This window comes from Rhamphochromis sp. 'chilingali', assembly GCF_963969265.1.
Source record: "Rhamphochromis sp. 'chilingali' genome assembly, chromosome: 5".
Lineage (NCBI taxonomy): Eukaryota > Metazoa > Chordata > Actinopteri > Cichliformes > Cichlidae > Rhamphochromis > Rhamphochromis sp. 'chilingali'.
Window position 1 is genome coordinate 29,135,071 of NC_137932.1, and position 15,317 is coordinate 29,150,387.

Sequence of the window (15,317 nt, forward strand, 5' to 3'; positions counted from 1 at the left end):
TTTATTTATCAGGTAATTATTATAAACTTTATTAATATTCAGACTCAGTATATAATATTTATATTGTACGAACGTGATCCTATATTTTACGAACGTGATAATTATGTATATTGTAATAACGTGATATTATGTTGTTCAAACGTGAAAAGTATATTGTACAAACATGATAGTATATTGTACAAACAGGAAAAGTATCTTGTTAGAACAATAAACCTTTCACGTTATAACGTGATACACTTGTATTTTTCTTTTGCCTGGGTGGCAGCATACGCTTCCGTACAGTGGAGCTTGACCTGTTTACTAATTTTATTTGTGTTTTTGTTCCGGTGACGTCTCGCCTCACCGTCCCGCCAAATACGATCTGAAGAAGTGAACCGGAAGTTGTCATTGGTTAATGGTAGCTAGCAGCTCGATGACACACATCAGAACATCGGACTTGATTATTTATTCTTGGTGCTTCATCGACTAGTTCACAGTCAAGCGGAGCAATCTGACCCTAGATCGGTGAGTGTTTTTGTTCTCAGAGCGAGCAGCCTTAGCATTAAGCACGCTGCCCGTTCGTATTTACCGAGGATGCGGGCTGGTGCTAACTGGCGCTAACCGTTAACATGCTTATTGATTGTCGCCGGTGTTCCAGATCTACTGGCGTTTAGATCAACTGGCGTTGGTCGAACAGATGTGTGGCAGTCTTGCGTTTCAGGAGCTGCTACCGACAAACCAGCAAAAAAACGCCAAATGTGTCACCTGTGACACTTGTGAGGTTATCTCAAACACACTCCGTCAGTCTTGATGCTGTTGAACAACAAAATGTTTAAAAATGTGGCGAGTTTATCTGGTGATATCCTCATTCGCGACACGATCGCGAAAACGGCAAACAATTAATACCACGCCGATGTTGTTCACAGGACAGCAAGAGTAAACGATCGGGAGACTCTTGTCGTCGTTATCGTTCCCCTCGCACGTTTTATTTCTCCGGTTTCAGCGTTTTTGCTTCACAACTAAAGCGAGCAGTTTACTTTGTGCACTAACATGGAGTCGAGTCAACCAGCGCCACCTCTGGCCAAGTGCCACAGCCTACAGCCAGATCAACCTGTGACACACATCTGCACCACGTTTGATTTCGTTTCTTGCACAACACATTTGTACCTTTCAATTGTGTCTGTTTGTGCGTCATGCAAATAAACCTTTGAAATGAATGAAATGATATCATATATTCCTTATTGGCCTACATTTGTACAAAATTCCAAATTATATACACAAAGTCATAGAAATCACCACTCCAATTGGTCATCATGATTTTGATATTCTCTTTTCCCATAACAATGAAATACACCTTGGACAAATATGACACATCAATATTTCATTAGTGTTGTCACATCACATCATGTAAGCATCGTCTGCCTGTGTCCTTTCCCTGGAAATTAATATTTCCAGCCAATATACGCAATTCATCAACATGGCTGGAGAGTTGGTAGTTATATATAAAGTCAGTGACTCAGGTGTGTCGCTTGGTTTGTCATCTGTTTGTGAGACTGGAGGAGACGTAGAAATCTTTTGTTTTAAATCTTAGTTGGGAAGATTCCTGTTTTAAAACAAGCACTTTTTGTGAGAAATGCAAGAAGTACATCTGCAGAAAGCACACAGTTACATTCTGTCCATCATGTGGACAAAATCGAAAATGTTGAGCATTGAAAAACTGAGAACGTTGGGCAAGTTCAAAATACGTGTTTGTAAGAACGAAAAACCAAATTGTTCCTAAAATAGTTATGTTGTATGTCTGTGTTCTACATGTTTATCTGATGGGAAATAAAGTTGCTATTGTTTTATTGCAGTTTTTGGATAATTCTGAGTGGATTTACACAGTACGGATCTAAGTGACCCGCAATAAAATCAATGTCAATTGTTTGTTCTTCAACATAATACAAGGGTTAATTTCCAAAACTTGCTTATGATCTTCAATTTGTAGCAGATCCACTATCACACAGCAGCTGGAGCAGTTTCAAATGGAGCTCAGTCCACTACTGCCATAGCCTACTACTAGATTAACTTGTGACACATCTGCACCTGCTGCTATGATCACATTGAGTAGAGGCTGAGTGGCTGCACTAACCCCTGGTACATCCAAATCTACCAACAAACATGTTGAAAGATGCAATGCCAGCAATGTGGATTGTCAACACTGAAAACAATCAGTAAGCAAAGACAACAGGGATCATTTTTTTCTGTTTATTTAGCACCCACAACATTTGTAGTCGCCTTCTGCACAGGGGAAGTCCACACACACTGTGTGGTACCACTTTCCACAGAAGGTGCATTCATTCTGCAAGACTGAATGAGATTGTCAGAGTCATTGTCTGACTGTTTATTACTAATCACCTGCTGTACATTCACAGTAACTGCCATCTCCTTACAAATGTTTATTAGATTGACCACACTTATGCAGACTGTATATCACAACCAACTCTTACATGTTCGTTTGCAGAGGGAAGACACAGGCAGACTATGCTAACGACATGTGATGTTACAACACTGGTGAAATGTTAGTGTGTCATATATTTGTTCACCACATTTTTCTTATGGGCAAAAGTATTGATATCAGGATGGTGATTCTTATGACTGTGTATGTCATTTGGCATTTTGTACAAATGTAGGCTGATAATAAATACATGATATCATTTCATTAATTTCAAAGGTTTATTTGCATGACGCACAAACGGACACAATTGAAAGGTACAAATGTGCATGACACGAATTCAAACGTGCTGCAGATGTGTGTCACCAGTTGATCTGGCTGTAGGCTGTGGCACTTGGCCAGAGGTGGCGCTGGTTGACTCGACTCCATGTTAGTGCACAAAGTAAACTGCACGCTGTAGTTATGAAGCAAAAACGCTGAATTCGGAGAAATAAACCGTGCCAGGAGAACGATAATGACGACAAGAGTCTCCCGATCGTTTACTCTTGCTGTCCTGTGAACAACATCGGCGTGGTGTTACTTGTTTGCTGTTTTCGCGATCGCGTCGCGCGTGAGGATATCACCAGGTAAACTCGCCACATTTTTAAACATTTTGTTGTTCAACAGCATCAAGACTGACGGAGTGTGTTTGAGATAACCTCACAGGTGACACATTTGGCGTTTTTTTTTGCTGGTTTGTCGGTAGCAGCTCCTGAAACGCAAGACTGCCACACATCTGTTCGACCAACGCCAGTTGATCTAAACGCCAGTAGATCTGGAACACCGTACGCTTCGTAGTACGCGCACTTCGCTGACTACGTACAGAGGCAGCAATATAACATAGCTAACATTAACAGTGCAGTGAATCCTGCTTGTGCCGTGACATTCAGGACTGCAAACCAAGCAGCATTCACTGACTTTCAGCTAGTTGTGTTTGTGGATATATTACTGACTGTATATTGATCTGTGTCTAGCCAGTAATTCTTACTGCTCTGCCCCTCACCATGGTGACCTATTTGTGTACCTGAGCAGAGGAGGATGTGTGAGGAACAGACGGTGTCTCTGGTTGATGTTCTGGAGGAAGATGAGGAGCTAGAGGAAGAAGCTTCAGCTGTGCTGGCAGGAAGTGACTCTGACCACTGCTCCTATCCTCAGGTGAGTAAAACGTCTGGCAAAACATCCCCACAGACTGATAAACCTATCTCCACTAAGGTTGGGCATATGTAAAAATTTTCCAGCCGACAATCTTCAGTCCAATAGGTGATATATTTGCGGAGACTTTTTGCTGGGTGGTGCAATATAATCATTCACAGTAGGGCTGCCACAAATGATTATTTTGATAATCAACTAGTCACTGCATTACAGTATACAATATTATTGTCACTGCTACATTTCCGTAACGTATACCAGAAATTATTTCCACTACTAATTAATTACCGTTGGGCTCAAAGGTCCTATTAATAAACTGTTAACAAATGTGTATTTATGAAGACGATTTGTGAGACTGGTAAACTTATGATATGTACGATGGTCTTTCGTTCTACACGGTGCATTTCAAGGTCCTGTACCCATCCTTCGGTAAACTGTACCTGGGCTTGTTGCAGTGACCTGAAGTTACTAAAAACTTCATGAGTGTATGCACTCACTCCAAGAACTGTATAATTATAAATCTGAGCATGGTGAAAGTTGGGCAGCACGCTAACGTCTTTTGTCCACTCTGTGTGCTCATAAGGGTCTAACCCTTTCACTCCTTTGATTTTTTTCCTCGTATCTTTTTTTGACTTTTCATCAAGTCTGTCTTTGTACGGACCGGCATTGTTCTCCTTCGTTTTGTACATACCTTTTTGGGGGCCAAAGAAAAAGCAAGAATGTATTGGAACCGGAGAATGAACGTTTCGCGGTGCTGCAAATGCTTGCATTTGATGCGGTACTTGGATTGTTTTGCCACGAGTTCCCGGCATGCAATGCGCGAAAGTCACGTGGTCTGTCAGCCTCTATAAGTGCTACCTCCGAAGGATGTGGCCCCTGAATTTGGACACAAATACCGGAATTTGGACATACGATACCGAAGACTGCTGCTTCTTCTTCTTCTTTGGCGTTTAATGGCAGCTGGCATCCTTGTAGATGGACTGCTGCCATCTTCTGTCCGTTATTACACTCTTAAATCCTACTACTTATTCCTGCGTCTTTCAGGATATTGCCAAGCTTCAAACGACGCCTCGACTATTAAATAACCTGTAAACATGGTTATAGTTTCTCCTTGTTTCCCTCCCCATCACTGTTTTTTTTTTTTTGTTTTTTTGTTTTTTTATGTAAATAAAGTGTTTGGGGCTTTTTTCTGAACATAGGCTACTTGCCTTTCTTTCTTTCTGTTATGAGTTTCAGTAAATGAATTGTTGCATTTTGGCGCAGCTGGAAGAGGGTGCTGTTAAAAACAGCTATTATTTTTCAGTTAACTGCTTCTCTTAGCTTCAACCAATATTATTAGCAAACTTACTGTGGGAGGACTCGACTTAAGCGGTCAAAGAAGTGCAGGAGATGATGCTGTCCAGTGTAGCAAGTGATTTATTCACCATTTTGTGACCCAAACAATATTTACAAAGAAACAAATAAGAAACTCAACTCTATAATTAACTCAGTTCAAATAAACATAACTGAACTTAAATCAATGGAAATTAAGGTCAAACTGCACACAGCTACACTGACCTGAACCTTTCTTTTGAAACACCTGAGTTCTTCTGCTTAAATACTCCACATAACCAAACAATTTGTCCTCTGGACTATTCCATTCAGTAGGTAGATAAGATCAACATGATTATATTCAAACCTCTACTACTCCTCTTTACTGGCAACATGAACTCAGTGGTGTAATCAATACATATTACAACAATAAATCTATTTCTTCATAAACCCTCTAAAATCAACTTTATTAAATTATAAGAGTTCTTCCCCGTCTGCACTTGGTCTCTTCCTGTGACCTCAGATGAACCCAGAAGGTATAAAGGAGGAATTAAAACTACATTTCCTCCTTTTGTTTCTGGAAGACAGGTAGGTAAGGTAAGTTCTAAACAATACAAATTAACAGTTGAAATAAAGAACATGTTAACTTAACAAACTTGTAGGAATTGATTTAAACCAAGATGTTATATTATATAATCTGTAAAAGTGCAAAACATAAACAAACCCGGGATAGTAGATGTTTGCCTATTGCAGACTATATATGAAATATGGTTAAATCAAAACAATAATGTTGACTAAGAATATAGACAAATGGTCTTCTCACCCACTTTGTCACACTTACTCTTGGGCAAATAAATAAATAAATCTCTCTTGTAAAAATGATCGATGATAGGGTCAGTCTATCATCTACTGCTGATTATGGGTTTGAGGGTAAAGGTTTGATGCATTCTCAATCATCCAGGTAAGTAAATCTCCAAAAGTTGATTCTGTTCATCTGGACGTAGCGTCCAGATGAACAGAATCAACTTTTGAAGAGGGTAAAGGTTAAATAGAATTCAAACATAGCCTGTGTACAGATCTGATTTGAAGTCAGCAGGTACAGTGTAGGTGTTCTGTTTTAGGATCAGATATTAATTAATTAATGAACAATGAAACTGTTCGAAAATTGTTTGCTGCTAACAGAGAAAATTAAAATAAAAAATAGAGTTCCATCTATTATTTATTATCTATTTACTGATGCTCATTAGAAAAACACAAAGACGTTACATAATACGTCCGGAGGCAGCCGACAGGTATCAACAGGCCAAGCGGAATGCGGCTCGGGCAGTGGCTGAAGCAAAAACTCGGGTGTGGGAGGAGTTCGGAGAGGCCATGGAAAAAGACTTTCGGACTGCCTCGAAGAGATTCTGGCAAACCGTCAGACGTCTCAGGAGGGGAAAGCGTTGCTCTACCTGCACTGTGTATAGTGCTGGCGGAGCGCTGCTGACGTCGACTGAGAAAATTGTCAGGCGGTGGAAGGAATACTTCGAGGACCTCCTTAATCCCACTGACACGTCTTCCGAGGAGGAAGCAGAGTCTGGGGATGAGGGGAATGACCCGCCAATTTCCGGGGGCGAGGTCACTGAGGCAGTTAAACAACTCCTTGGTGGCAGAGCCCCTGGTGTTGATGAGGTCCGCCCCGAGTTCCTGAAGGCTCTGGACGTTGTAGGGCTGTCCTGGTTGACACGCCTCTGCAATGTTGCGTGGAGATCAGGGGCAGTACCTGTGGACTGGCAGACCGGGGTGGTGGTCCCCATCTTTAAGAAAGGGGACCGGAGGGTGTGTTCCAACTACAGGGGGATCATACTCCTCAGCCTCCCTGGGAAAGTCTATGCCAGGGTGCTGGAAAGGAGAGTTCGTCCGTTAGTCGAACCTCGGATACAGGAGGAACAATGCGGTTTTCGTCCTGGTCGCGGAACACTGGACCAGCTCTTTATCCTCTCCAGGATACTTGAGGGTGCATGGGAGTTTGCCCAACCAGTCTACATGTGTTTTGTGGACTTGGAGAAGGCATTCGACCGTGTCCCTCGGGGTGTCCTGTGGGAGGTGTTGCGGGAATATGGGGTGTCTGGCCCATTGCTACGGGCCATTCGATCCCTATACAACCGTTGCAAGAGCTTGGTTCGCATTGCCGGCAATAAGTCGGACTCGTTCCCGGTGGGTGATGGGCTTCGCCAGGGCTGCCCTTTGTCTCCGGTTCTGTTCATAATTTTTATGGACAGGATTTCTAGGCGCAGCCAAGTGGCGGAGGGCTTTCGCTTTGGTGGCCTCAGAATCTCATCTCTGATTTTTGCAGATGATGTGGTTCTGTTGGCCTCATCGGGTGAAGGCCTCCAGCTCGCACTGGAACGGTTCGCAGCCGAGTGTGAAGCAGCGGGAATGAGGATCAGCACCTCCAAATCTGAGGCCATGGTTCTCAGCCGGAAAAGGGTGGAGTGCCCACTCTGGGTCGGGGATGAGTTCCTGCCACAAGTGGAGGAGTTCAAGTATCTCGGGGTCTTGTTCGCGAGTGATGGGAGAAGGGAGCCGGAGATCGACAGACGGATTGGGGCTGCAGCTGCAGTAATGCGGACGCTGCACCGGTCCGTCGTGGTGAAGAGGGAGCTGAGTGTAAAAGCGAAGCTCTCAATTTACCGGTCGGTCTACGTCCCTACCCTCATCTATGGCCACGAGCTGTGGGTAGTGACCGAAAGAACGAGATCGCGGATACAAGCGGCAGAAATGAGCTTCCTCCGAAGGGTGGCTGGCCTCTCCCTTAGAGATAGGGTGAGAAGTTCGGCCATCCGGGAGGGGCTCAGAGTAGAGCAGCTGCTGCTCCACATCGAAAGGAGCCAGCTGAGGTGGTTCGGGCATCTGACAAGGATGCCCCCTGGGTGCCTCCTGGGTGAGGTGTTCCAGGCATGTCCCACCGGGAGGAGGCCCCGGGGCAGACCCAGGACACGCTGGAGAGATTATATCTCTCGGCTGGCCTGGGAACGCCTTGGTATTCCCCCGGATAAGCTGGAGGAGGTGGCTGGGGAGAGGGAGGTCTGGGCCTCTTTGCTTAGGCTGCTGCCCCCGCGACCCGGCCCCGGACAAAGCGGATGAAGATGGATGGATGGACGTTACATAATATATAAAAAGCTTAGGAATCTTCTAGCAATAGTGATGCTATTTTCCAGAGATCCAATCGGTCAGTAAGTGGTGATGTCATAGCTGTTAATCTCTAATCTGTAAATTAGCATCTGTAAATACGTAAATTTAAAAAAAAAGAAAAAAGTAAAAGTTGGTTCAACTTAAGAATAAGTGAACCATCTTTATAGTACAGAAGATTCAGGGTTATCTCTGAAGTTACCTGGACTGGAATAAATCCTTCCTTGTAGTGCAGACCTCATGTGACCAGACATCTCTCTCTCTCTCTCTCAGGGCTATGTGAAGCGGCAGGCTCTGTATGCCTGTAACACCTGCACGCCAAAGGGCAGCGAGGCGGCCGGCATCTGTTTGGCGTGCTCCTACAAATGTCACGAAGGTCATGACCTCTTTGAACTGTACACTAAGAGGTGATCAATGCTTTTATTGATAAGTTAGTGACTGACCAGAAACTACTGGTCAGTTTCTGCAGTTATCAGTTCACACGGTGAGGTGGTCAATACAACTGTCTCTTATTCTGGTGCAGGAACTTCCGCTGTGACTGTGGAAACGGGAAGTTCTCGGAGCTGCAGTGTAAACTCCATCCGGTGAGTCCTCGTTGACCTGAGTCACTAGCAGGAGGTACCTCAGAGCACAGACATTTGTGTTTACCTGACAGATCACCATGATAACTGATGCTGATCACTTGGTTGGGAGCGTGTCTGATTCTGTGTGTGTGTGTGTGTGTGTGTGTGTGTGTGTGTGTGTGTGTGTGTGTGTGTGTGTGTGTGTGTGTGTGTGTGTGTGTGTGTGTGTGTGTGTGTGTGTGTGTGTGTGTGTGTGTGTGTGTGTGTGTGTGTGTGTGTGTGTGTGTGTTTCCAGGACAAAGATGAGGTAAACAGTCTGAATAAATACAGTCAGAATTTCTTTGGAGTTTACTGCACCTGCGGCCGACCGTACCCGGACCCAGAGGATCAGGTAACCTCTCTCACCTGAGAAATCAGACCACTACTGACCCTTATACACAGATCTATAACCCAGTATGAGCACGTTTCAGTGACCTAAGGCTTTTGCACACCAAACGCAAATCCATGTGAATATTTTGCTTGTTGAAAATATTGTTTGGACTCGTACTTTTTTTTTTTTTACCCTCTTTTTTTTATGTAAATAAATGGTTCTGACCAATCAGACTATTTGGAAACCACTGCTATTATAGCTGGATCAAACTAGAAGTGTTGCTGTCTGCTCCTGAAATTCAGATAAACCATGCTTCATGTCCACTTCATTTCTTTCATAGTCCATTCTTTTAAAGGGAAAACTTTTCCAAAAAACGCAACACCTTAAGTGTGTACATGTGTCACATGAGAAATTCAAATCCAAAAAATTATTTTTGTCATTTTTTTTTTTCTCAGCGCAGTCGGTTTTAAAGGCCTTTAGAAATTTAGAAATAAAGACTGTTAATGACATAAAGAAGAAGGAAGTGCCTCGGTGGAGAATGAGAGAATAATGTCTGGTGATAAACTTCACCCTGATGATGTCCTTCACAAAACCTTAACCCATCCTCAGACAGTAAAACAAATCAGTACTTTACTGATCTGGGCCTGTTCCAGGAAGCAGGTTCGGCAAACTCTGAGTTTAAAAATACATTCTGAGTTTCATTTTCAGAACTTGATCAGAGTCAATTAACAACTGGCTATGCCGACTCTTGAGTTACGCATGTGTGTGAGTAGAAACAGCCATCATCAATGAATCCCTCAAATGATTCACTATGGTAAAGGATAAATAGAGAGCAGAGCTGCTATTTCAGTCCAGCAGACAAAGGAATTTGAACATGTGTCAGTGCTGACTCATATTTATTTATAAAAACAGGATGGGGAAAAAAGGGTCATTTTAATCAGTTTGGGCAACTCTCATCATATCAGTGGAACAAAGTTGGTTATAAAATATATAATTTTATTATAATGTTCTTGTTCATTAATTTGACCTTAACAACTTGAGGTTTTATTAGATGAGCGTGAATCCTAACTTTACATCTGGTTTTAAATCAAATAATTAAACTGTAATGTGACAGATCACTGATGTACCTGTGAGATTAGTTACCCATGACAATAGACTACAGAGTGGATCTGCCCTCAAGTCTGTTTATGCCCATTTCATTATTTCAGTAATTCCAACAATAATAGTAATGCTAATAAAGAGTTACATTATTTCTGCCATTATTAGATAAAAATGCTTTAAAAATTCTTCAAACGCAAATGAAACTGACTAAAGAGAGGTTCAGGTGCTCCTGGGCTAATCAGATTTTTCAGTCGGCATTCTGGAGAATGTCAACTGAAAAATCTGATTAGCCCAAGTGGCTATATTGATCCGAAGAACAGTCCCATTTAGACATGAGTCCACGGTTAGTGATCAGAATGGTCGATTTGTTCTGGTGATGGGCCATATTCATGCAACCCATGTTACTTTATTGAATTTATATGGTCCTAATTTTGATAGCCCAGCTTTCTTTCAACAAATATTTTATTTATTACCTAGTCTCGCTGATACTCATGTAATTTTAGGAGGCAATTTTAATTGTGTACTTGATAAACACTTGGATAGATCTACTCAAACCTCCCAGTTGTTTAACGCTTCGACTGTTCTGAATAATATGTTGAGTTCTACTAACCTAGTTGATGTTTGGAGACTGTGTAATCCTACTGGTAGAGATTACTCTTATTTTTCACAAGTGCACAAATCGTACTCCAGAATAGATTTTTTTTTTTTTTGCTTGATTCTAAATTGATGTCTAACGTTGTATGCTCAACTTATCACAACATCTTGATCTCCAACCTCTTTAGTCCTGGACTTCTGTGGTACGAAACAACAGGGTAACTGGCGTTTTTACCCGTCAGTCCTGTCTGAGACATCCTTTTGCCAATTTATGACAACTAAAATATCAGAATTCTTGGAAACTAATGATAAACAAGACGTTTCTGATTCGATTTTATGGGAATCCTTTAAACTGGTAATGCGAGGAGAAATTATTTCTTTTGAATCTTCATTAAAAAAAGAACGCCGGAAATGCCTGTTAGAAATAGAAACTGAATTAACACAGTTAGAACAGGACCACAAGGCCTCCTCTTGTCCCTCTTTGTTTCAAGACATCATTAAAAGGAAGTTTGAGTATAACACAATTTTATCTAGTCAAGTAACAGATCAGCTATTTAGGATCAGACAGAAGCATTTAGAGTTTGGAGATAAGCCCCATAAGCTTCTTTCTCGGCAGCTGAGAGGCCTACAGGCCAGTAGGGCTATACACAAAATTAAGTCAAGATCAGGCGAAATTTTAATCAGCCCTAAAGCTATTAATGAGCAATATAGAGAATATTATGAAGATTATGTCGAAATCTTGGGGCAATATTTCTGATTGGTTAGGGAAGCTGGATCTCCCGAAAATGAATGACGCTGCTCGAGAGGCTTTAAACCCAGATATTACTATTGAAGAAGTTTCGAAAGCTATTAAGTCATTCCCCCATGGAAAGTCCCCAGGCCCAGATAGGTTTGGCATTGAATTGTATAAGAAATACTCTGAAAAGGTGGCCCCGCTTTTATTGAGAATGTTTAAGAATGTTTAAGCGCATACTCAAGCATTTCCCCGTACGCTATATAAAGCTAATATTTCGTTGTTATTGAAAGAAGGAAAGGATGAAACAGAATGTTCCTCTTATTGACCTATTGCTTTGTTGAATTTGGATATGAAAATTTTCACTAAAATTTCGTCACTCAAAATAAGCGTCACACTCGCGGAAGCTGGTGTACCCGCCGAAACGCCGTGCATTTACTGAGACTTTCAGCCCCAGATAGGCCAATTATGGATTTTTGGATCCACATTATGTCAGCAGCTCCACCACGAACCATGTTAAAAGCAAACACCGCTCACGCCTCACAGATGACGGCTTACAGTCCTGCGTAAAGCTGAAAGTGACTTCACTGTGCGCAGAGGTTCAGGAGCAGAAGTTCCATTGTAAACATATCACGGCAGACCCGACGATGTTTCCATGAACATGCTTTTCAGCATCTCTTTATTGATCACTTTTCACACACGGTTGCTGTACACATACAGCCGGCTGTAGCTTTTCAGCTCACAGCCCGACAACACAACAGCAAAGAGAGCACAGACTTTAAGGCGGCAAGGCGTGATTGCGGGTGCCGCTCAGGTGCGTCCGACTCGCATGGGAGTCGGGTTTTGGTAATCGATTAAAATCGATTCTGGCTTGGATAACGTGATTCATTAAAATCCTGAATCGATTTTTAAATATAAATTTATTTTGCCCGAAATGCCAGAATCTCAGGTGAAACCTCACAAAATTTCGACAACCACCAAACAGCTAAAACAGTGGGGGCGGGCCCCACACTTTGGGAAGGTCTGGGTTATACAATTAATTGGCAGAAGAGTGAGTTTGTGGCCTTAACTGCAAACTTGGATGTTGATTTTTTTTTTTTTTTTTTTAAATTTTGCCTTTTAAAATTACAGACAGATTGAAATACTTGGGTGTTATTTTGCCTAAGGATCCTAAATTGATCTTTAAGTTGAATTATCTTGAACAAGTTGAAAAATTGAAACGGGACATTGAGAAATGGAGGGCTCTTCCTATTTCCATGGTAGGTCGCATTAATGTAATCAAAATGGTTTCCCTTCTTAAATTTCTATATTTATTTTTAAACTTACCTGTTTTTTTGAATAAGCAATTTTTTAAAGTGATCGACTCAGTAGTATTACCATTTGTTTGGAGCTTTAAAACTGACAGGATATCAAAAGTTTATCTATGTAAGTCTAAACTTAAGGGTGGATTTGGTCTGCCACTGTTTCAGTTTTATTATTGGGCTGCAAATGCTAGAACTCTTGCTAGGCAGGAAGGGTACAAAAAGGTCATGTCTGCCGATACCCCCCCTGGGTGGTCATAGAGAGTGGTGGGGTTGAGAATGGTTTCCTCCCTGCACTTCTTTTTTCGTCCTCTAATCCGTGAACCAAGGTCAATAATTTTATAGTTTCGAACTGCGTTAAAATCTTTAGTCGGATCAAAAAAGGTTGTGCTCTACCAGACACTTCGACCCATACTCCAATATATTGTATATATTTCCACCCTCATGTTTAGATGCCTCTTTTGAGGTCTGGACACAGAAAGCTATTGTTACTCTCAAAGACGTATATATTGACAGGCAGTTTTTGTCGTTGCAGCGTAATCTTTTGCCTTATTTGTGTGTTTTTTGCCCTTGCTGTTGTGCTGTTTGTTGTTGGTTGTTTTTGTTTTTTTGTGTGTGTGTCTTTTGTGTCTTTTTTTCCCCTCTTATATCAAAAAATCTCAATAAACATACTTAAAAAAAAAACAAAAAAAAAGGGCCGAATCGATTCGGTCCACGATTCGATTTAATTCGATTCGAATCTGGGAAATTTTGACAGTCAGAAATATTATAATTCAGATCAGTACATTTACATATTTTTGTATCTATTAAAAGGAAGCTGACACACGCAAGACTTTATCAAAGGTGTGAGCATCACAGCAGAGGCCTTTGTGTCAAAGTAGCTGAAGATAAAACACAGAAAAACATGAAGGTGATTTTCCTGGCCTGGGATTTTATAAAAATAATCTGCAGTACATCACAAACGAAAGAAAACCATTAATCAACACATGAACATTACCTCTGAAGTTACAGCAGTTTTATTAGAGACACGGCTAAGCGTTTTGCATTTTGCTTAATTTTAAAAAGTTTAAATTTGTTCAATATTGAACGGCAGAAATTAGGTTTACTTTTCGGAAGTAAGTAAAAGGGGGAAAAAAAACGTCTGCCGACAGCGCTGTAAACAACGGTAGACTTGTGCGTAACAAGCAAGCGAATAATGCAGAAGAGAGAGAGAGAGAGCTGTGCATGAAGTGTGATTTTTTTATCCTGAAAAGTCAGCAGAAGTCAGAGGGAATTCATGACGATGTTTATGTGAAGCGTAGTTTGGATCTTCTTTTGCTGCTGGTTCGGTCAATATTGTTTGGAGAGAGATAAAACTAAGAGCCATATGATCAGCGCAAAAAGGGCATAAACACACAGCGCGGACCCGCGGATCAGAATCAGCGAGCTGTCGGCTTTCAGCCCCGACCATCAGGTGAGAAAGGCGACATCTCACTGATTCTGATCCGCGGGTCCACGCTGTGTGTTTACGTCTTTGTGCAGAAGCCGTGTACCTGCTCTCATTTTACTGTCTTAGCTGTTTGGTGGTTGTTGAAATTTTGTGATCTTTCACCTGGGATTCTGGCATTTCGGGCAAAATAAATTAATATTAAAAAAATCAATTCAGGATTTTAATGAATCAATTTTACGTTATCCAAGCCAGAATCGATTTTAATAAAAACCCACCCCTATAACATACCATAAATATTTACATAGAAAAGGAACTGGGATTCTGACAGCATCACTATCCACAAAGTCAAGTTGGAGGCTATAGATCAGCAGTCCCCAACCTTTTTTGTGCTGCCACGGACCGGTTTATTCCCGACAATGTTTTCATGGACCGGCCTTTAAGGTGTCGCGGATAAATACAACAAAATAAAACTAGTACCGGTACCGAAAAAAAGGAGGTTTATTCATAACACACGTGAAAAGACCCAGGAAAACCGAGTAAACGATAAAAACGATAACAAAATAACGCTGAAAACCGATTAAAAACCCTGAAAACTATACATTTCACACCTGAGCCTCAACTCTCGCGGCCCGGTACCAAACGACTCACGGACCGGTACCGGTCCGAGGCCCGGGGGTTGGGGACCGCTGCTATAGATTTTATTCTGAGCTGATAATAAATCTGTTAATGTTCATCTTTAGTACACAAATGTGGTTACAGATTTTGCAAGAACATGAACGAAAAACGTGAAGTTAACGTTAAGTTAATTTCTTTTTGCACTTTGACAGCTTTTACTATCTGTAAGGAAATGACTCAGTGTCAGTCAGCTGGTTTAGGTGCAGCAAGAAGGGAGGAGTTGGAACTCAGAGTTTGTTGAAGAAAACCTGCTAGCGAGTGGGTTTAGTTCACTGTTATCACGGTAACTGACTCAGAGTTAACGTCGATGCTTTGTCTGGAACAAAAAAATCAGAGTTTCTCTTATCTTGGGATTAACAAACTCAGATATGTTAGCTAGACCTGCTTCTCGGAATAGTTCCCTGCGCTGGCAGGTATTCTTGTAAACAACTAAACTACTCCTGTTAATGTCTCACCTGATGGTTTTAG

The 15,317-nt window shown here is 41.6% G+C and overlaps 1 protein-coding gene across 4 annotated transcripts in view; it reads left to right on the forward strand.

The window, feature by feature from the left end:
- The window catches only part of ubr7 (ubiquitin protein ligase E3 component n-recognin 7), a 30,559-nt gene that overhangs the window by 335 nt on the left and 14,907 nt on the right, over positions 1 to 15,317 (forward strand). Inside the window, exons 2-6 of one of the 4 annotated variants that reach the window (XM_080883475.1) lie at positions 368 to 504; positions 3,427 to 3,607; positions 8,357 to 8,490; positions 8,607 to 8,667; positions 8,942 to 9,037. In XM_080883475.1, coding sequence (XP_080739601.1) covers positions 3,491 to 3,607; positions 8,357 to 8,490; positions 8,607 to 8,667; positions 8,942 to 9,037 — 408 coding nt within the window. In that variant the 5' untranslated portion in view covers positions 368 to 504; positions 3,427 to 3,490. The remainder of the gene's footprint in view (positions 1 to 367; positions 505 to 3,426; positions 3,608 to 8,356; positions 8,491 to 8,606; positions 8,668 to 8,941; positions 9,038 to 15,317) is intronic. The other 3 variants (XM_080883476.1, XM_080883474.1, XM_080883477.1) reach the window with 3 other exon arrangements.